At 35.3% G+C, this 21,741-nt stretch overlaps 3 protein-coding genes across 4 annotated transcripts; 1 reads left to right on the top strand and 2 right to left on the bottom strand.

Annotated features, from left to right (window-relative positions):
- Window positions 1–2,289: 2,289 nt before the first annotated feature.
- Window positions 2,290–7,237, bottom strand: LOC117342189 (leukocyte elastase inhibitor-like). 2 transcript variants are annotated; one of them, XM_033904241.1, is made up of 2 exons: window positions 7,179–7,237; window positions 2,290–4,926 (listed from the first exon to the last, which is right to left on the bottom strand). In XM_033904241.1, exon 2 carries the CDS (start codon window positions 4,920–4,922, stop codon window positions 3,681–3,683), a length of 1,242 nt encoding a protein of 413 aa, XP_033760132.1. In that variant the 5' UTR covers window positions 4,923–4,926; window positions 7,179–7,237; the 3' UTR covers window positions 2,290–3,680. The 2 variants fall into 2 exon arrangements, with proteins under 2 accessions (XP_033760132.1, XP_033760131.1); XM_033904240.1 differs by having other exon boundaries at window positions 7,175–7,231.
- A 3,030-nt stretch (window positions 7,238–10,267) lies between these two features.
- LOC117342606 (leukocyte elastase inhibitor-like) lies at window positions 10,268–13,963 on the bottom strand. The gene is made up of 2 exons (XM_033904803.1): window positions 13,900–13,963; window positions 10,268–12,079 (listed from the first exon to the last, which is right to left on the bottom strand). Exon 2 carries the CDS (start codon window positions 12,053–12,055, stop codon window positions 10,868–10,870), a length of 1,188 nt encoding a protein of 395 aa, XP_033760694.1. The 5' UTR covers window positions 12,056–12,079; window positions 13,900–13,963; the 3' UTR covers window positions 10,268–10,867.
- A 3,780-nt stretch (window positions 13,964–17,743) lies between these two features.
- LOC117341935 lies at window positions 17,744–20,143 on the top strand. The gene has a single exon (XM_033903810.1). The coding sequence runs from the start codon at window positions 18,317–18,319 to the stop codon at window positions 19,145–19,147; it is 831 nt and encodes a 276-aa protein (XP_033759701.1). The 5' UTR covers window positions 17,744–18,316; the 3' UTR covers window positions 19,148–20,143.
- Window positions 20,144–21,741: the final 1,598 nt, after the last annotated feature.

Genomic DNA, 21,741 nt, shown 5'->3' with positions numbered 1-21,741 from the left:
TATATCCCGTAATCTCCACCCTTCCATTACCCCCTGTTATATCCTGTAATCTCCACCCTTCCATTACCCTCCCTGTTATATCCCGTAATCTTCACTCTTCCATTACCCTCCCTGTTATGTCCCGTAATCTCCACCCTTCCATTACCCTCCCTGTAATTCCCATTCTTTTTCAGTCATTCCTCTTCCTATTAAATCTCGTAATTCAAATACGTTCATTTTGTACCATTTAAACACTGCTTAACCCCATCCCTGCCTTCCTAGTTATATTAACCATTCCTGATCTATACCACCTTCCATTTACTTTCTAACAGTGTAATGGGGATCAGAAGGAGAGTGTGAAATGAAAGAGAATCATATTGATGGTGACGAGACCAGAAAGAACACGATGAGACTGTTGAGGTGATGGAGAAATAGAACGAATATTAATACCCTGCCTAACCTGCTCTTCTAACGACGACCATCTGTCAGATATTGTCCGTCCGTCGTCCAGAGCTATGTTATCGCAGCTAATGGAGAAACAGGAGTGGGTTGTTACAACGGACAAGCTGGAGCAGAGTGTTGGAAGGAGGAATAATCACGAGGAGGTTGAGGTGAGAAGTGAAAGAGAGAGTGCAAAAAAATCAGAAGGAGAGTGTGGAAAAGACAAACAAGAGCAATGGCTATTTAGGCGAGGTAAAATCGGAGGTTATTGAGGCGAGGTAAAATCGGAGGTTATTGAGGCGAGGTAAAATCGGAGGTTATTGAGGCGAGGTAAAATCGGAGGTTATTAAGGCGAGGTAAAATCGGAGGTTATTGAGGCGAGGTAAAATCGGAGGTTATTTAGGCGAGGTAAAATCGGAGGTTATTGAGGTGAGGTAAAATCGGAGGTTATTGAGGCGAGGAATTACCAGATTTTTAAACTGAACCATAAGTAAATTTTGTTAATGTGCTTAATGAAGGCAAAGGCATTATAGGCCATGAAGGATAAATGTATTGCCCATATATATATATATATATATATGAGAAAGAAGAAAGACAGGGGAAAGAAGTCATGCTTTTCTGACCAGTAAAAAACAATCAATGTTGGTAAAATGTTGTTCATTTTAAACCGTGATTTTGAAATAAGCTATAGACATTTTTCGGTCAGGATCCAAAACTTGTTTTTTTTCTTTGATGATTTTTTTTTTTTTTTTTTCTTTGTGCTCACAAGATTTTAACTTTAAACAACAAAGCAATTAAAACTTGATTCATCATCAACCTTATTGATTTAAAAGTTAAAATGTTCTCTTCAAAACAGTCCCCCACCATTGTGTTACTTAAAGAGCCTCTGAGATATCATCATAGATCATCTCTTAGGACACATGAGCAAATAATATCAACATGTACAACTTGGGAAGTTGACGCTTTTATAATGATTCTAAGTTTAATTTCAAATTCCTGTTTCTTGTTTGTGAAAACTTTATTTTGAAATTGATGCCATAATGGACATTTTACCCTAAAGTTTGGTTAAATAGAATAAAAAACATTTCTTGCAATATTTAAAGATTTCTGACAATGACTCATATATTTCTGTAAAACAAGCATTAGTGTGTATGATTAGTATATACATGTATAACTAAGTATCCTTATATATTCCTGTATGACAATTAATTGAAATGAATATTGTTTGATATAATAATTTTGTTATTTTCCCATGTATGCCCACAGTAATGCCACAATTCGCTATCTACGAAACGGATGTAATAAAAATTATTTTATTATACCCCCGCAACGAAGTTAGGGGGTATACTGGAATCAGGTTGTCCGTCCGTCCGTCTGTCTGTAGACGCATTTTGTCCGGACAACTCCTCCTAAACCGATTGGCCGGTTTCAATGAAACTTCACACAAATATAGAGGACCGTGTGTAGATGTGCATGCCACTTTATTTTTCACAAAATTATGGTTGCTATGGCAACTGGTAACTATACACAGGTTTTCTGATAAGAACCATAACTTTAAGTTGGTCCGGACAACTCCTCCGAAACCGATGGGCCGATTTCAATGAAACTTTACACGAATATGTGTTGATGTGCATGCCACTTATTTTTTTTTTTTTTTAATTATGGTTGCTATAGCAACTGGTCACTATATTACTGGGTTATCTTAGTAAGCCTCTAATTAACAGTTCCATTTCACCATTGTAGATTTCGGGAGTATTAGTCAGCCATCCTTGAGACAGTTCTAGTTATTTTATTTCATTTCAATCCGCATAATATCACTTAGGGTTAACACTATATTTCACGTTAGCTTTAAGTAATCATACAGTTAAATAAATTCGTAAAATATATATTTTATTTAACTAAAATAAAATATTGGTAAATCAAATTACATTCAACAGCTTAAACATTGATCATCAATTAAATCATGTTCAACCTTTAGATATTGTTAAAACTAGTCAATAATACCACTGTTGTTCATAACTAACAATTAAAATTACTCTTAAACGCAACAAAAGGAATACAATATAAATGAAACAAAGCGATACATGTGACTAAAGCACACCATTGTCTACCTCAAAATAAATACAAGCTGATCATGAAAGGCTGCGAGGATCACTTTTTAAATATTGCTGGTGATGAATACCTTTAAAACCAAGATAACATCTACCCGAGATTGAAGATCGTCACCACAATGCGATATGAAGTTCGACTTACACGACTGTACATATACATCACTTCCTTTAGTTCAGTTTCCACTCGTGTTATCGTTTTTGATGTCTATAGATATGACGAGCTTTAACGTCCATATGCTTTTTTAAATTTCCTTAAAGCGATTAAAACTGTATTTAATATTTATTAAACGATGGTTTTCTCTTATATATAATGAAATGGAATTTTAAAATAGCGATACCCAAGCGTATACCGTAAAACTATTCTATAGATATATGTTTACGAGTCTTAGATAAAAATTAATCTCGGTTGATTTTTGTAATAATACTACATGGATAAAATAGACAGGAGTCACGTGTGTGCGAGTAACGATTCCTGAAATAGTACACATTTTCCAAACACTGATTTTTACATTTGTATTCCGTATAACAATAAAAGACATTGTGCCAGCACACGTCCGTTCCAAAAACAAAATATTTGGTTCACCGATAAAACAGTTTCCCGAATTGAAAAAAAAGATAATGCAAATAAATATATATGACTGATCATTTTAAAAATGTGTATCAATATTTATATAAAAGATAATAAAAAAATCATTGTCATCAAGCATCTCAATTCGAAATTAAGTTCTTCAGGAAGAATTGCAAAACACGTTGTCAAATAACAAATCGTTACCTAGTTGTTTCTTTCCACTAGCTCATCTTCGGCAATGGCAATCACAGTCTAAACATCATATGGTAGCGAAAACAAGCTCACGGAATGTAAATATGTCGATAACCAATCAAGAGATCCAAAAAGTAAGGGACAGGGAAGGAAATCTAGATATCCATATCAACAAAGATGATCAATGCAATGTTATCAGTATGAAGATTATACTATATACTCAGTATATAGGATATAAGAATGACAGCAATAGTAACAGTATAGTATACGGTGATGATTTCAGTCTCATATACACCAACAAACTAGGACAGGGTTCAGTTGTGATAACCAGAAGGCAAGTACGTCAGCACCACATTATCTGTATCAATGAAATTGAACAAATGGGTTTTCTATAATTCATCTTTTTCTTGTGCCTGAACAACATCAGCAAATCTTCCAACAAACAAAATTGTGTCGGACCGATTGTCTTTGATAACGAACATGAATGGGTGATCGGCCTTGAATTGTAATGGTGGACCTGGAGATGAAAATGTCTCCATTGTAACGGCTGTGGCTGCAGCTGCTTCGGTGCCTTCCTCGTTTACGTCCACAAAAGCTTGGTGAAAGATGGCGGACACATGCGACATCTTGGCGGCGTCTATGCCAGTCAAGTCGGCTTTGTATCCATCAAACAGATCTGTCATTCCCATGCTTTTGAACATTTTTGAAAGCTCAAATCCCGATTTAAGTTTAAATTTTGGGAGAAACACTTCCACTTCTATAGGTGACATTTCTGTCGTAAGTCCTTTAATTACGGACGAGCTTAATTTCTCTTCAAGAGCAGGCAATCCGTCTCTATCCTCAGGCAAAATAATGACCATTGAGAGGCTGTTTCCTTTGTAAGGCAATTCCAAAACCTTACATTTTAATTCACCATCGTATTTAAGCGGAAATTGTGTAGCTTTCTGAAACATCATTTTCACAGTCTTTTGTTGACCTTTGAGGTTATGAAAGGTCATATCCCTGGTAGCTTTTTCATCAAATTTTGTTTCCCAGTCACCTTTGAAGTAGATAGCGTTTACCAATACCATCATTGTTAATGAATTGAGAGATCCCTCAGGAAGAAGGTCTTTTATTTTCTCTGCTGTCTGTTGGCTTACCCATTCGTTAATTTCTTTTCTTGCAGTTTCAAATTGTCCATAGTCCATTGTTTTGGTGTCAGCTTGGTAGTGCTTAGCACATAGCTCAATGAAAGATGGTACAATGTCCGTCTTACTGTCAGGATACAGTCTGTTGGCAATCTGAAGTGTGACGTTATCGTTTTTATCTAAAACCACCTTCAAGTAATCCTCATAAGCATCGTGCACTCGCTGACCTAAGGATTGAATACGAAGCGCGGGAATCATCTGGTCTGCCGTCTGCTCCCTGGCACCAAGATAAACCATGGACATGGCGGCGGAGATTGAGAAAGGCGAGAAGAACAAATTTCCGTCTGTGGACATTTTAGTCAAACGCTTATAAATCTCCAAGGTGAAGTCCGCATTGGACGTTTGGAAATCTGTATGCAGTTTATCATCCCTGAAAACTTTGGCGCTGCTGGGTGACTGAAGGAAAGCCATGATAAGGACTAGGGACAACCATTGGTGTTTCATATCCCTAAAGAAATCAAAACAGGAATATACAATGTAGGATAGGTATGTACAATGGAGGATGTAAATAGGAATATACAATGCTATATGTATATACAATGTACGATGTAGGATAGGCATATGTTATGTTGGAAAGTTATCTACAATGTAGGATATATATAAGAATTGACAATAATATAACGTACAGTTTATGCTATGTATAAACAATGAAGGATACTATACAATGCATCAGTATGATAGGAATATACACTGTATCGTTGGAATATACATTGTACCGTAGGAAAGGAATATACAGTGGGTATCGTAACAATATAGAATATGTCATAGGATGACAAGCATTGTGTAGGATAGAGTGTATGACAGCAATGAAGATAGAATTTGAAAGCGGATATAAATGCGACTAATAATGTATCAATCTTTTTTTTTAGCATTTTTCTTAAATATATATTCCTCTCGCTGTTTTTCTGTATGTTAAATGTTAAAAAGTTCCTAAATGATATTATATTAATCATAGGTCAACAATAACTTTTGTTTGAAGCAATACCTTTAAATGTACAAATAAAATATTCGGTAATTATTTATTAGTCAATCTTTTTAACGGCCGCAAAACAGTGTCTTTAAACAGGTTTTATTACTACTACTTTGTCTCTTAGATAAGATTAGATTGTCAAGGAGTAAAATGAGGGCCATAAAATAGTTAAGTGGTGCTCGAGTCTGGAAATACTTCCTTGTAAAATACCTATCCCTTGCATTCATCTTCCTGTTAAATCAAGTAATTTCCATCCCTCACAATTCTCTCTGTTTAATCACGTGATTCCTCTCCCTCCTTAATCCCCTTTTCACACATTGAAATTCTCCTCAGTGTTAAATCCAATATTTCCCTACACTTGCGTTCCATATCTTGTAAAAGCCCTTGATCCTCCTCTATGCTATATAACTACCCTCCTTGTTACTTCCGTATTTCCCACACTTTACATTCCCCTCCCCGTCAAATCTCATGTTTCCCCAACTCCTCTTCAATTCCCCTCCATGTCAAATCTCATGATTCCGACCCCTTGCATTCCCCTCCCTGTCAAATATCATGATTCCCACCCCATGCACTCTCCTTCCTGTCAAATCTCATGATTCCCATCCCTTGAATTCACCTACCTGTCAAATCCCATGATTCCGCCCCCTTGCATTCCCCTCCCTGTCAAATACCATCATTCCGACCCCATGCACTCTCCTTCCTGTCAAATGTCATGATTCCCATCCCTTGAATTCACCTCCATGTCAAATCTCATAATTCCCTACCCTTACATTCCCCTCCCTGTCAAATATCATGATTTCGACCCCTTCCCTTACATTCCCCTCCCTGTCAAATCTCATGATTCCGACCCCATGCACTCTCCTTCATGTCAAATCTCATGATTCCACCCCTTACATTCTCCTCCCTGTCAAATCTCATGATTCCCACCCCTTACATTCTCCTCCCTGTCAAATCTCATGATTCCGACCCCTTACATTCACCTCCCTGTCAAATCTCATGATTCCCACCCCTTGCATTCTCCTCCCTGTCAAATCTCATGATTCCCACCCCTTGGATTCACCTACCTGTCAAATCTCATGATTTCTACCACTTCTCTTACATTCTCCTACCTGTCAAATCTCATGATTCCCACCCCTTACATTCTCCTCCCTGTCAAATCTCATGATTTCCTACCCCTTACATTCCCCTCCCTGTCAAATCTCATGATTCCCACCCCCTACATTCCCCTCCCTGTCAAATCTCATGATTCCCACCCCTTAGATTCCCTCCCTGTCAAATCTCATGATTCCCATCCCTTTCATTCCCCTCTCTGATAAATCACTTGCGTTCCCCTTACTGTAAAATCCCGTATTTACCCACCCTTCCATTCCGGATTCATGCGGGCGATACGCCACTATGACTACTTTGTAACTAACACCGATATAATCGTTTTGCTGAAACATAGCAGTAGAATCCGTCATGTATGCGCTAAACAAGTTAATTAACTGATAAATTCCATTTACTTGAAAGGTAAAATGTGTAAACCTAGTAACTCTCGTCCTCTTCGGGACCGGCTCTTGTTAAATTTTCCTGTATGAAGAACTGCTTATATAAATCGATTACAACTATCACAAACGCTATCATCTATTGATATCAGTTCTTTACCTACACAGATAAGCCGGACATTGTATCAAGAATATCAGTACAACCACCTTACAAAACTAATGTAGATATATTAGTTACTTACCTACTTTGATTAACATACACACAATATACTTCCGCGATATTGAACGCGTGGACTCGTTTGTTTACATGTATACATATATAAATTAACGGAATGAAGCAAATCAAACAAACGGAGCGAACTTTTGCGCGAAACTTCACAAAACATTATCTCCCTTTTTATGGATTTGAAGGAATATTTCTGACATAAAAGACGATATGCATTTCATTTCATTATTTATAAAACACGGATGAATAAGATAATTTCATATTTCAGAAATCAAAATAACATTTTCTGAAGAAATATAACTGACCATTTTTAAAATACAACTGAACAGATAAGCGTCTGCAGATGACGAAAACTTAATACGATGGGTGGTCAATCTGTACTGTTAATAGGATGGGTGGTCAGTCTGTATATTTAATAGGATGGGTGGTCAATATGTACTATTAATTATAGGACGAGTAGTCAATCTGTACTATTGATTATAGGACGAGTGGTTAATATGTACTATTTTACTTCAAATACTAATGAAACACCCATCCATGTAAATAAGTTTGATGAATATGGATTAGTTATTACAATAAATATCTTACACAATTTAAGAAATAAAAATATCGGTAAGCTTACTAAAACCGGTTAGTATTTTTTATATACTTTTCAACTGTCAAGCGTATATTTTCGTTGTGTATCAGAACCATTGAGTATCAAATTCAAAGCAATATTCACATGATATATAGATAATAGTAGTGGGATGCATTTACAACGGGAAAGTAACAATTACAAGATGGATACAAAATAAAATTGACTTTAAAGAGGTCGGCATTACATCCATGTCGAAGTCGGGTATGTATAATATCAAGTTTTCTGTTTCCGACCGTCAGTCTAGTTATAGTTTTTCCCGTTTTATTTGATTTTTAGATTTTGATATAGTTTCTAAAGATCTTACAGAAATATCTGGAGAATTCCAAATTGTTACTGTACTAGGAAGAAATGATTTTCAAATAGCACCGGGAGACATCTAGGTGGTACATAATATTGATTATTTCTTAAATTAGATGTCTACTTTCGTTAACACTGTTTGGTAAAATGTCGTTTAAATAGATGAAGCTATATTATGGAACATTTTATTTAAGGAATGAAATTTATTATTATTAATGTAAGCATGGCGGGTAATACAACGATACGGTCGTCGGATAAGCGGATTTAAAAAAAAACAAAAAAAAACACACAAAAACCGTGTAATTTATTTTTTATTTTATTTTTTTAGGCCTAGTCAATAGATATATAAGGTACAGTACACAATATGGAAACTAGTAAATTAAATTAGTGTGTGAATGAAGTATGACGAGTGAGAGCCCTCTTGTGAGAGGACAAATATTGTAATGTGTATTGCTATAAATCTGAGTGAATAAAATGTTTGTTTGAAAAAAAAAATGTATCTTTCCAACATTCATGAGGTCTTAATTACATTGGCTTCTGGACATATTCCTTGAATCGCGTTAGTGATTCACAGTAAATATGTCCAGAAACCCAATGTTGTTTTGACGTCATGAATGTTATACAATGTATTTACATATTGATTATTTTTTATCTTATCTGTTAAAACACCTCAAAATAGATAATGCATTTTTAATGTTTTACCTGGGAGTGACGTCGGAGAGAGAACATTCATTTTCGCGGGAAATTGTCCGCCAATTCTTGGCACGGTCTTTGCAACCGTCATAAAACAATACAAACAAAATGTAGTTTTATCTACACCATTTATTCTTTGAAATTTTTGGAGTGATTTTTATGTTTTGAACATTTAGAAGACCGTAACATATTAGGTTTATGTAAATATTTCATGGATCGCATTTATTTAAAAGAATAAGAGAAGAAGAAATCCGACGGCGGAGAGTACTACTCGTAGTAACGCGGTCCCTGATATTACTACTCACTGTGATGAGGCTAATGTTGTTATGAAAAATGGATACAATTTTCGCCAATGCTTTCAAGCATACTGAATATAAATATAGAATGATAACATTTGTTTCTGCTCTCTTCTTTCAGACAATGTTTCCCATCCAGTTTCTATATACGAGTATATTGACTGTCTACTAAGAGAAGGAGGTTAAACCTGAAACTAATATGGCTGCTTCTAATTGATTTTTTTCCTAATTTCTCTGAATCTGCATTGATACATTTTTTCCAAACTTCACTCGCATATTCCAACAAAGGTCTTATAAATCTGTACTATGAATAGGTTGGGTGGTCAATCTGTATTTCTTTTGTTTTCAAAAAGTCTGTACATTATTACGTTTGTGGTATCGTTGATAAGCTCTATGTCATTTCAGATATGTACTTCTACGCTTTGTCAAGTATATATATTTCTTTGCATACTTTGATGTATTTCTAAAACTTGCCATTAGTATTTTTGTTCCTTTCTTTGCATAATATCTGAACTACTGGCCCAATATAATTATCATGTGCAATCAATGATTGCGAAGCTTATTCATTGCCGATATAATTACATTGTATATAGATAACAAGAAAAATAATTTATAAATGATGACCGCTGTCAATGTTGACATTTTGAATTTTTATTATTTTCATTTCCGACAGAATTGAACAACCAACAGTCAATTATTACACAGCATACAGAAGTATTGCTCTTCCTTACAATAACGTTATTTGCATTGATCAATTAAATATCGCTTTCTGCTTCCACTTTTTGACCGGACGTCTTACGTCTATGACATGAACAAGTAAAAATCGCCAGGTGCTGTATTATTGGTTTGCCAATGAGTTAATTTGTTAATTTGCAATTTATTTTTAACAAAATGACAAAATTAGGCAAAGCATGGATATATATCATGTATGTATACATTTTGATATCTTTTCTAGTTAACAAAATTGATACGTTCGAAGAAATAATCGGAGTTAATATTTTCCTTCAAATGAAAAAGTATTACACATCTTACAACGTACCTACTTTTTGCACCCCCCCCCCCCCCCCCACACCGAAAATATGCATACGCGCGCGTGGCTGTGTTTATGACAGAGGATTTTTTTAAACAGATGTAATCGTGCGCACAGCCTGTCGTTTATCATGCGTTCTATTACTTTAATAAATTCTGAACATCGAACATCAAAACTTATGACATGGGAAGTAATAAGCAGATACGATGTTTTTCTCACCTTTTTAGAAATATGTAAGAAGTCTTATGATGTGTTCGGAAATTGCAGTCTTTAAATAGCATTACAAGAATCAAGAAATTCAAACCTCAACATCGCTCACTGTGATCAGAACACGCTGATAAATTAATTATAAAATTAGTTTCTACTTTTGTCTAGACTCCTTAACAATGCAGACCAGGTATACACATACCGGGGTATACATCGCCTTCAATTACCAATTAAACATAAAAAAAAGACAATAAGATACATCACCAGAAAAGAATCCTTCTTGAACAGATGGCAAAAAGTTATAAGAAAATACATACAAGAAATAAATGAGTGTAAAGTTAATTTGAACATACTTTGGTATCCGAATTTTACACCACGAGTGGACGTGGACAATAGTTTATAAGACTATACAGTGAAAACATCAGAACCAACTGTAGCTGCCAGGAAAGTTCCATTGCACTAAACGTATATCAGTACATAAAGTCTGGTGTGTGATAGGTAATACAAGGTCCTCTATATTTATCTTCGTGATTCGTCCCTTTCTGGCGTTTAAACGACATCGACATACCTTCCAACAAACAAAATTGTGTCGGATCGATTGTCTTTGATGACAAACATGAATGGGTGATCGGCCTTGAACTGTATTGGCGTTGTTGGACGAGCCATTCCAAACATCATTACAACGGCTGTTGCTGCAGCTGCTTCGGTGCCTTTCTCGTTTACGTCTACAAAAGCTTGGTGAAAGATGGCGGACACATACGACATCTTGGAAGCGTCTGTGCCAGTCAGGTCGGCTTTGGATCCATCAAACAGATCTGTCATTCCCATGCTCTGGAACAATTTTGAAAGCTCAAATCTCGATTTAAGTTTAAATTTTGGTAGAAACACTTCCACTTTTATAGGTGGCATTTTTGTCGTAAGTCCTTTAATTACGGAAGGGGTTAATTTCTCTTCAAGGGCAGGTAATCCGTCTATATCATTTGGCAAAATAATGACCATTGAGAGGTCATTTCCTCTATAGGGCAATTCCAAAACCTTACATTTTAATTCATCATCTTGTTTGAACGGAAATTTTGTAGCTTTCTCAATCATCATTTTCACAGTCTTTTGTTGACCGTTAAGGTTATGGAAAGTCATATCTTTAGTAACTTTGTCGTCAAATGGTGTCTCCCAGTCACCTTTGAAGTAGATGGCATTTACCAATACCATCATTGTTAATGGATTTAGAGATCCCTCAGGAAGAAGGTCTTTTATTTTCTCTGCTGTCTGCTGGCTTACCCATTCGTTAATTTCTTTTCTTGCAGCTTCAAATTGTCGATAGTCCATTGTTTTGGTGTCAGCTTGGTAGTGCTTAGCACATAGCTCAATGAAAGATGGTACAATGTCCGTCTTACTGTTAGGATATAGTCTGTTGGCAATATGAAGTGTGACATTATCGCTTTTACCTAAAACCACCTTCAAGTAATCCTCATAAGCATCATGCACTCGCTGACCTAAGGATTGAATACTAAGCGCGGGAATCATCTGGTCTGCCGTCTGCTCCCTGGCACCAAGATAAACCATGGACATGGCGGCGGAGATTGAGAAAGGCGAGTAGAACAAATTTCCGTCTGTGGACATTTTAGTCAAACGCTTATAAATCTCCAAGGTAAACTCCGCATTGGACGTCTGGAAATCTGTATGCAGTTTATCATCTCTGAAGACTGTGGCGCTTCTGGGTGACTGATGGAAAGCCATGGTAAGATTAAAGGACAGCAATTCCTGAAAAAATGAAATACCAGCAAATTTAGAAAGGATGTATATAACTCATTTACTTTCATTTGATTGATTTTGTCAAAATCATTTCCCATCATTTTATGACTCACATATACCATATTTAACCCAAGGTGTGAATATATTGCCAAAAATTATATTTAAATATAATTAATTTTCCGTTGTGGGTAAGCAGAATGCGGCTTTCTGATTGGTTGAGATATTTTTTCATACCACTATGAAAAAAATCCGAGAAGGGCGCGAAAAATATGACGTCACAATACGACAATTGACGTTGCGTATTGATTTGAAGAAAAAGAATACCATATAAAACCAGTAAAATTGTACATAAAAAATGTTTTAAATTAGAAAATTATTTTCAAAATTAATTATAAGCGTTGATGTCAATTATTTTTTAGTTTCAGAGAGATATGAAAAAAATTTGTTTGCAAACTTCTGTAAGAATCAAGCGGATTCATACAGTTTGCAAACAAATTTTTTTTCATTTAAGCATTGATGTCATTTTTTTTTTGGTTTCATACCCCGATGAAACTAAAAAATACTTGACATCAACGCTTATAATTCATTTTTGAATATGATTTTCTAATTTAAAACATGTTTTATGTACAATTTACTGGTTTTAAATGGGATTCTTTTTCTCAAATCAATACGCAACGTCAATTGTCGTATTGTGACGTCACATGTTTCGCGCCATTCTCGGAATTTCTTTCATAGAAGAATGAAAAGAATTTTTCGACCAATCACATTTGAGTATTTACCATGAAAACAAAGAAAAATTAATTTTACCCCGATGAAACTAAAGAAAATTGACATCAAGGCTTAAGTGTAAAAGTTCATGTTTTCGTATATCAACAATAAATGCATTGTAATTCTAATTCTAAGCAAGAACCCACGTAGTTACATTTTTAGCAAACCCATTCACATGGACTGACAATGGGATATATCCAGGGGAAATAAGTTTCAAAATAACAAATTGTGAGCGTCTTAAACGTATGTTTTTTTTTCAAAATATTTATTGAATTACATGTGCTTGTATATTCATTTATATGTTATTGCCGCTAACATACACTACGTGTAACTATATATTAAGGTATTGCTGAAAGGTTAAGGAGGAAAATGACAAGTGTAGTATTCTATATACTCGTATGCTTTTTTAAACACAAAGTGTAAAAAAAAATGCCCGGATTTAAAGGTTTCTTTCCCTTTTTTTCCAGCTGATTTAGAGGGTCTTACGATGTGCTAGAGGCACTGGACACAGAAATTTGGTCAATGCATCTACGATCTGATTAAAATACAGATCATATTTACAAACTATCGTATTTCATAACGCAGTGTATTAAGATGGTATTTTAAACAGATTGATGCATAGTAGGACTTCAGCATGTTTTATTATTTTATACCTGACCAGATTCTCCGAATCCGTTTTTGGGAGATAGTTGAAAAGAAGAATAAAAAGATGGAAGCTGTACAGAGGCTCGCCTGTTTTATAATATATTTTAGATATTCCCTCGCAGCCAAGCATTAAACATTACACGATCATAGAGGTTGTTAGTCAGAAGACGTGTTATATTCTCCATGTCATGCATCAATTTCTCAATACACGAAACACACGTCTACAGTACATACAGTTGGATGCACGAAAGTTCATCTCAGGTAAATCCTGAAGTGTCAACCTTTTTACTTTCTTTGCTATTTGTCGGGGGCTTCTACTTTTGATATTGCACAGAGAATATAATACTGATCAAATTTAAAGACGCTATGGTCTTGGTTTGTATATCAGTTATCTGTATCAATAAAACTTGACTTACCTGTGGAATACTTCCGCGTTGGGCGTAATGTTTACTTGTGTACACTCGTGTAATTTATCGGAATAGGGTAAATCAAACGAACGCAGTTAACACTTGTATGTGTACCCAAACAAAGTTATGCATTTGTTTTTTATTTCTGACGCTTCCGATATATCATAGATCTGTTAGATCAATCTACGAGAGAGAGTAATGTTATTTACAAGATCCGAAATAGTTCGATTAAATTGAAATTAAATGTGTTTAACCAATTACGGTCTTTTTGCCTTATTTTAAAGTTGTACATAGTGGTTGAAAACATGTACAATTAAGTCAGCTTTGTTATCTTATTACAAATAACACTCTACAAAAATGGAATTAATAAAAAAAACATCAACAGATAAAACCTAGTGAATATTTCATACAAAAAAAGTTTACTAAAACGTTATAACAGTGTTTAAAAAACAACAAACCTCAAAATAAAAATTAATGAGCTTCTATCCACTAGATAGGTAGTATTTTAAATATAAACATAACTTACCTCAGATTGATTTTGCCAATACACAACTTACCAATACATACACACTGTAATTAAAACACACTAATTAGGTGATGACTCTGCTGCTGTATATAGTTCTGTCAGTTTTACATCGTTTCGTTGGCATATAATGGAACCATGATCGGAGTCTCCTTGTTGTTTACAATGACACTTGTTTATTCTCAGGGGCCGCGGTGGCCGAGTGGTTAAGGTGTCCCGACACTTTAACAATAGCCCTCCACCTCTGGGTTGCGAGTTCGAAACCTACGTGGGGCAGTTGCCAGGTACTGACCGTAGGCCGGTGGCTTTTCTCCGGGTACTCCGGCTTTCCTCCACCTCCAAAACCTGGCACGTCCTTAAATGACCCTGGCTGTTAATAAGACGTTAAACAAAAACAAACCAAAAGTTTATTCTCATAACAAGTACAGTGCAGACACTATCTATGAACATTAACAAATGGATAACAATAATACATGGTAAAACAGGATTGACAGCAGTATTGTGAATTAATTATCTCATTTCATAAGTTCATTTTGAGTTACGTAATTGAATAATGTATGAAATTATAATCCAATGAATTATGGGGTAGTCGACACAAGAGTTATAGAACTGATGTTATTACCTAGTGTTGACCGGTGACCATATGTAGATGGTTTAAATACAGGTGTGTTAAGTCCATAAGTATGTCGCCAAAAGTTCGAAAGCATTCCCTCTCAATGATAGATGTGTTCTATTTTATAATTCACATTTGGCGGCGCAATCTCCTATTATCTCCATGTTAACCTGGGGTATATTTATGAGATTAACCTAGAATTTGTAAAACTATCTGTAAAACAAATATTAGATGACCAGTTCTTACAAGAAGTTTAGCAGTGAAGTTTTTAATTCCTCTAAATCTGTTTGTTATAGAATATATAAAAATAATTGTGATTTTGAAAATTATTTAGAAATATCAAATGAGAATAGGCGAAGGTTATTGTGTAAATTTAGAACTTGTTATCATAAATTTATAGTAGTAACTGGGAGATGGCAAAATATTGAATATAAAAACAGAATTTGTCATACGAATTACCAAAGTTTATTAAATTTTCAGAAAAAAAGGACACTAAAAAAATGTAAAAAAAAAAATCAGAAGTTTTGGAGATTTTTATATGTTTAAAAAATTCTCATGATCTGTCCTCCACATGCAATCAAATTTGTTTTGTTTGTACATTGTTGTAAACATATTTTTCTCTGTACATCTAATTTTGTGAAGATAAATAAAATGAAGTTTGCTTTGAGCGCGGACATGTAGTCTATATAACATGGCGTGATTGTTACACTATTTTGATCAACGTCGAGGAATTCACACAGCGCTACGGATTAATCAAACGCAGCAATGATTCTGATTGAGAACCATTGCGTTATTATGACGTTTTTATTGTGAAATGATTTTGATTTAAAGAGGCTATTACTTCAAATATTTCAATTTCTTCTCAAATCAAACTCAATGAAACTACCAAATTTAACCGGTTTCATTTGTCCACGAATTTTACCAGATTAACATCATTCTACGCGTATGAAAAAAAAAATAATGCACAAGCCGCCCGCCTGTTTCTGCCCGATCTGTAGCCAACCCATACAGTGTATACATCAGGCTACTGGGGGAACAAGTCCCATGGGTTTAATTTGAGAGGAATAGATCGTATAAATAAAATACATGTGAGATTATCAGGGCTTTGGAGGGAGTGAATGGGACTGTTCTGTTAGATCCCATTCACTCCTTCCAAAGCCCTGATAACCAAAGTCCCGGTCTCTCTTGTATCCTCTTTGACTGTGTTGTCCTTAGGTTACACAGCGATGTTTTAAAGTTTCTTATTTAGTTTTAATACCACATACGATTCTCGTTATGTCAGTAAGGAGAAAATAAGATATCATATAACTTATTAATCATAAAGGCGGTTTTTGTAGAAGGTGCACCTCGGTTTTTTTTTAATCTATACATCGTAGACCAATATATCATCTCGATAACCACCCGGCCTTATAATCTAATTAAGCCTGACTAGTTTGTAGTTATTTGCTGTGTATGATATAAAGACCACGGTAGTTAATAATATATTGAGTTACCTTGTATGAAATATCTGAGACAGAGGCGTCATCTCGACGAAGAATTGATTGGTAAAATGAACTGCTGATACATCGAATGTAGCTGCATATTCCCGGCTCCATTAACACACGCGGGGGTCATGCACGGGTGAGTACCTGTACTTGTTTACATCAAGGATGTTGTCAAGGCAACTCACTGTCTGTCTGTGGGAATATTACCGCGTGAAACAGTAGTTGTTTTGATCGAATATCGACGGTACACATATTTCAAAGACGCACATGCATTATACAAGAAAATAATGGTTATTAAATCTTTATTATTTCATGATATAATCCTGGAGCTACATGTATAACGGTTAATCGGGTAGTATTAGGGGGTTCGAATCAATACATTACACTAGACAGCCATGTTACACGACAAGTCTGATATCCTTGTCCCACACACCAGACAACACAATGGTGATTGGTTTTGTTGTGTTCATTTTATTCAAGCTCAACAGACCAAATAAGATCGGTGTTTTATGAATACCAATCTATTGCCAATAATAGACAATTATAAAAACTGGAAAATAGTACTGTGTGCAATTATTATGATACGCTACAGTTTTAAAAACATATATCATCAAAATATTTTAGCTTAGTAATGAGAATCAAGTGTGATGTCATGTTTGATTTTTATCCAAATATATATATACTGTATATACATACAATATAAAAAAGGCACTTCTCGTAAGGGCAATGTTGTGCATGCGTGTGTCTCGAGAAAGTAACTTCTTTTATGTTTTACTTTGAAAATACATGTTGTCTTTTTATTTTTCCCACAAGATGTCGGTGACTGAACCTTCAACTTTACTTTGGCACATTCCTGTTCAGAGAGTGAATACGTAACTCCCGGAGTATCGAGGAGTCAGTTGTAAGAACTTCTTTTAAGTCCCTTTGATCCACTTCAGTAAAACATACTTGAAGTCAAATCAAATACTCCGTGATGCTGATCCAGACCAGAGACGACCCGGAACTGCTTGCATGGAATTAGTTGGTTGTTGGATTTTCCTCGAATGTGCTAAACCTTCGTCAGTATCTACAAGACTCCACGCAAGTGTCACTTCATGTGCTTATTGAGCAGTCACATAACTCCTTGTCATTGATGGTTAAACAGATTTAATCTTAATGAAAATAATAACTTTGCATGTCTGCTGAAATCTGATCACTGGGTGACCTTCATGATTGATATACTATGACCTTCAGAATAAACTGTTATCTTCAGGATAAACTTTGATCTTCACTATAAACTGTGATTTTCACATTAAACTCTTATCTTCAGGATTAAATTTGATCTTCAGCATCAATTTTGATCCTTCAGGATAAACTGTGTGTGATCTTCAGGATAAACTTTCGTCTCCTTTCGTCTTCAACTGTGATATTTAGAATAAACTGATCTTCACAATAAAACCGTGATCTCCAGCATTAATTTTGATCTTCAGGATAATCTTTGATCTCCAGCATCAACTTTGATCTCCAGGATAAACTTGATTATCCAGGATAAACTTTTATCTTCGCGAAAACCTGTGAATATATCCTTAAATACTTCACTTGGAGACGAAACCGTATTTTAATCTGCCTCAAGCAAAAGAGTGACTTTCACGACCCTTGAAAAGGTACACGAAGAATGGGAAAAGTCTAGTGTTCATGAAGCACTGTCACATAGAGAAGTGTCCAGCAGTTTTATTTCTAGAATTATGTTATTTCCTGACGACCATAGAGCTATAATGGTACCCGCTGTGTATTCTTGATCACCATTTCATTTTGTTTTTCAGTATTATGGAAACACGATGTGCTCCACCAGTTATTGGATTGGTGACATTAGGTCTCTTTGTTATATCGGTCCTTTTCTTAATTGTGATGTCGACCTTAGTTAAAGAAAAACTCAAATGCTTCACAGAAGAAGAATACATCCCTCCCCTTATACCCGCTGTAAAAGAAGTCGAAGATCTACCTGTCATTGTCTCCGCTGCTCATGCGCATAATTTCGACCAATCGATGATCATGTTACAGACTGTGTTAGTGAATTTGACACGACAACATCCTAGCATTTATGTGATATTCTATGACATTGGTTTGACTGAGACACAGAACGATACATTGTATAGTTGGTCTAAAGATGTTGCCATGGAAATACGTCGATTTCCATTCTTCGAATATCCTGCTCAGCTTCAGCGGATCGAATCAGGCGCTTTGAAACCAATAATTTTAGACCTAGTGCTTGTAGAGTATGATTTCGTTATGTGGGTTGGATCCTCACTCCGATTTAATTCTGACGGTAGCTTGAACATCCTGTTTGATCTTGCGCGGTCTGCTAAAAGCGGGATCATTGTACTGGATAGCAGGGAGCTTCTCAAGTCTAAAGCCACAAAGGACATTGTCACGCAAAGTGTCCGGGACGAGCCGATATTTTACGAATATACCCGAGAATTGAACACTGATTGGCTGCTCATCAACCGACGAACTGGCGTCATGGAGACAGTCATATCACCATGGATGAAATGCGCAGTCAAACGTAAATGTTTCTTTTCAAAACAAACGATTTCTGCGCATCCCTGTGGCGATTTCGATAAAAAGGGCAGGTACTCTGTCGGTGACAGGACATCGTGAAAATGGCGGAGATGGGTGTAACATCGACCGCTCTGTTCTCTCCGTTATCTTGTATAAACTCCATGAGGGCTGCATCTACGCATATATGTTTACTGCAAAAATGATTAATTACGACATTACTATTTGTCCCTGACCAACATTTGTAACAACATGAACTCCAATGGCAGAAACAATGTCAAGGTTGTTCCAGAATGTAGTCACACGGGACATGTCATGAGAAGAACGAGAAATAGCTGGTAAATTTCCGCCCGTATCACCGTCTCTAGATTATGATGTTTTCTACAGGAATCCCAACCGTCCTTTATGAGATGTACTACATGTATTTGGGAGAGCGAAATAATGTTTATTAAACAAAAACACACGTAATAAAAAATCTGGATATTTGTGATTGTTATTTGACTGGATTATAAACCTTTTCATATCCCCAGGAAATATACATTATATCACCAAGTACAGTGTTTACCAAGTAGAGTGTATTACTAATTAGAGTGTATTACCAAGTACGGTGATTTACCAAGAACAGTGTATTACAAAGTTCAGTTTATTACCAAGTAGGGTGTATTACCAATTACAGTGTATTACCAATTACAGTGTATTACCAAGGACAGTGTATTACCAAGTATAGTGTATTACCAAGGACAGTGTATTACCAAGTACAGTGTATTACAAAGTACATTGTATTACCAAGTATAGTGTATTACCAAGGACAGTGTATTACCAAGTACAGTGTATTACCAAGTAGAGTGTATTACCAATTACAGTGTATTACAAAGTACATTGTATTACCAAGTATAGTGTATTACCAAGGACAGTGTATTACCAAGTACAGTGTATTACCAAGTAGAGTGTATTACCAATTACAGTGTATTACAAAGTACATTGTATTACCAAGTATAGTGTATTACCAAGTACGGTGTATTACAAAGAACAGTACATTAACATTAGTTGTACAGACGTGGCGCCCATTTTGTTAATAAAGTCAGTGGTGAACTTGGACTTATATTTCGCCCTCTATTTTTATTTATAATTGCATTAGTGGCCATACATAGAATCCGATCGTCGCTTACCTCAGGGCACTCGGACCACTGCATTTCAACATATTCATAAGTGAAATTTAGCTATGCTGTCCATAACACCTGGAGTGTCTTCGGGTGCAAAGGTTCTTGTCGATTCAGGAACTACATAGAACATGTTCCTGTAAATTTTCGTCCTATCACCAGGCTCGTGACAGGAACACAAACACGGTGTCCACAAAACTCATTCATTATCCTCTTATCAATAGGTCATCTGTATCTCCAATCCTTTTCGTTTGTACTATGTTTAACATCCTCGTATTAACCAGTCACAGGTGGTGCCAGTACATCAACTTAGATCTCTTGACTGTCTCGCAAGCAGAGGAGACAACAAGAAAATGTACGCCATAAATTACTCTTAATCAATACGCAAAGCTCTATTTTAAGATATTTTCTGTTAATCTTTGTTGGCTAGATACTTTTTCAACTACAGATCAGGAATTTCCAAAATCAAGGATGTTTATTGAACAAAAATATGAATAAATTTCAGACGTATGGAAGATTTATATCAGTACATCGCAGCCATTTATGTTCTTCCCGTCCGAATATATTCTGTGCATTTTTCACAGTTTTCTGGGGCTAAGAACATTGTTCAGTGTTTGGGAACAACCGAAAACAGTATTCTTGTCGTCCAAGGACACGACGTGTCCAACATATCTAGCGAGGGTGTTTGATGTCACAGATCGTTTTTCATTTTTCAGGCTTTTTTTTTTTTTATTTCTAAGAGAATCTTATAACAACATATAACTATATGCGTGAAAATATCGATAGTCTGTCATCCTCGTGAAATATATGTTACATTAAACGGGAAACCATTCCATATATTGTTAATACCATACTATTATACCGGTGTGATCACCATACTATTATACCTGTATATTGTTAATACCATACTATTATACCTGTATATTGTTAATACCATACTATTATACCTGTAGTGATTTACCATACTATTAGAACCTGTAAATAATTGTTAATACCATAATATTTGTATAATACACATTACATGTTGTGAATCACCATACTATTATAGCCTGTATATTGGTTAATACCATACTATTATACCTGTATATGGTTAATACTGCATATTATACCTGTATATTGTTAATACCATACTATCTAATACTGTATATTGTTAATACCATACATTATAACCTGTATATTGGTTAATACCATACTATTATACCTGTATATTGTTAATTAACCATACTATCATTACCTGATTGTGAATCACCATACTATTATCCTGTATTGTGAAGCACCATACTATTATACCTGTATATTGTTTAAGACCATACTAATTAACCTGTATATTGTTAATACCATACTATTATACCTGTATATTGGTTATACCATACGATCATACTATCATACCTTGTATACCATATTGTGAATCACCATACTATTATACCTGTATATTGTTAATACCATACTATTATACCTGTATATTGTTAATACCATACTATTATACCTGTATATTGTTAATACCATACTATTATACCTGTATATTGTTAATACCAT

This window comes from Pecten maximus, chromosome 14 (assembly GCF_902652985.1).
Source record: "Pecten maximus chromosome 14, xPecMax1.1, whole genome shotgun sequence".
Classification (NCBI taxonomy): Eukaryota; Metazoa; Mollusca; class Bivalvia; order Pectinida; family Pectinidae; genus Pecten; species Pecten maximus.
The sequence above is the reverse complement of the archived record's forward strand: the minus strand, read 5'-3'. Positions and strand labels throughout refer to the sequence as shown.

What these genes read in the sequence shown, in the direction of transcription:
- LOC117342189 (XM_033904241.1), bottom strand. Translation starts at nt 4,922, where the DNA reads ATGAAACACCAATGGTTGTCCCTAGTCCTTATCATGGCTTTCCTTCAG.
- LOC117342606 (XM_033904803.1), bottom strand. Translation starts at nt 12,055, where the DNA reads ATGGCTTTCCATCAGTCACCCAGAAGCGCCACAGTCTTCAGAGATGAT.
- LOC117341935 (XM_033903810.1), top strand. Translation starts at nt 18,317, where the DNA reads ATGGAAACACGATGTGCTCCACCAGTTATTGGATTGGTGACATTAGGT.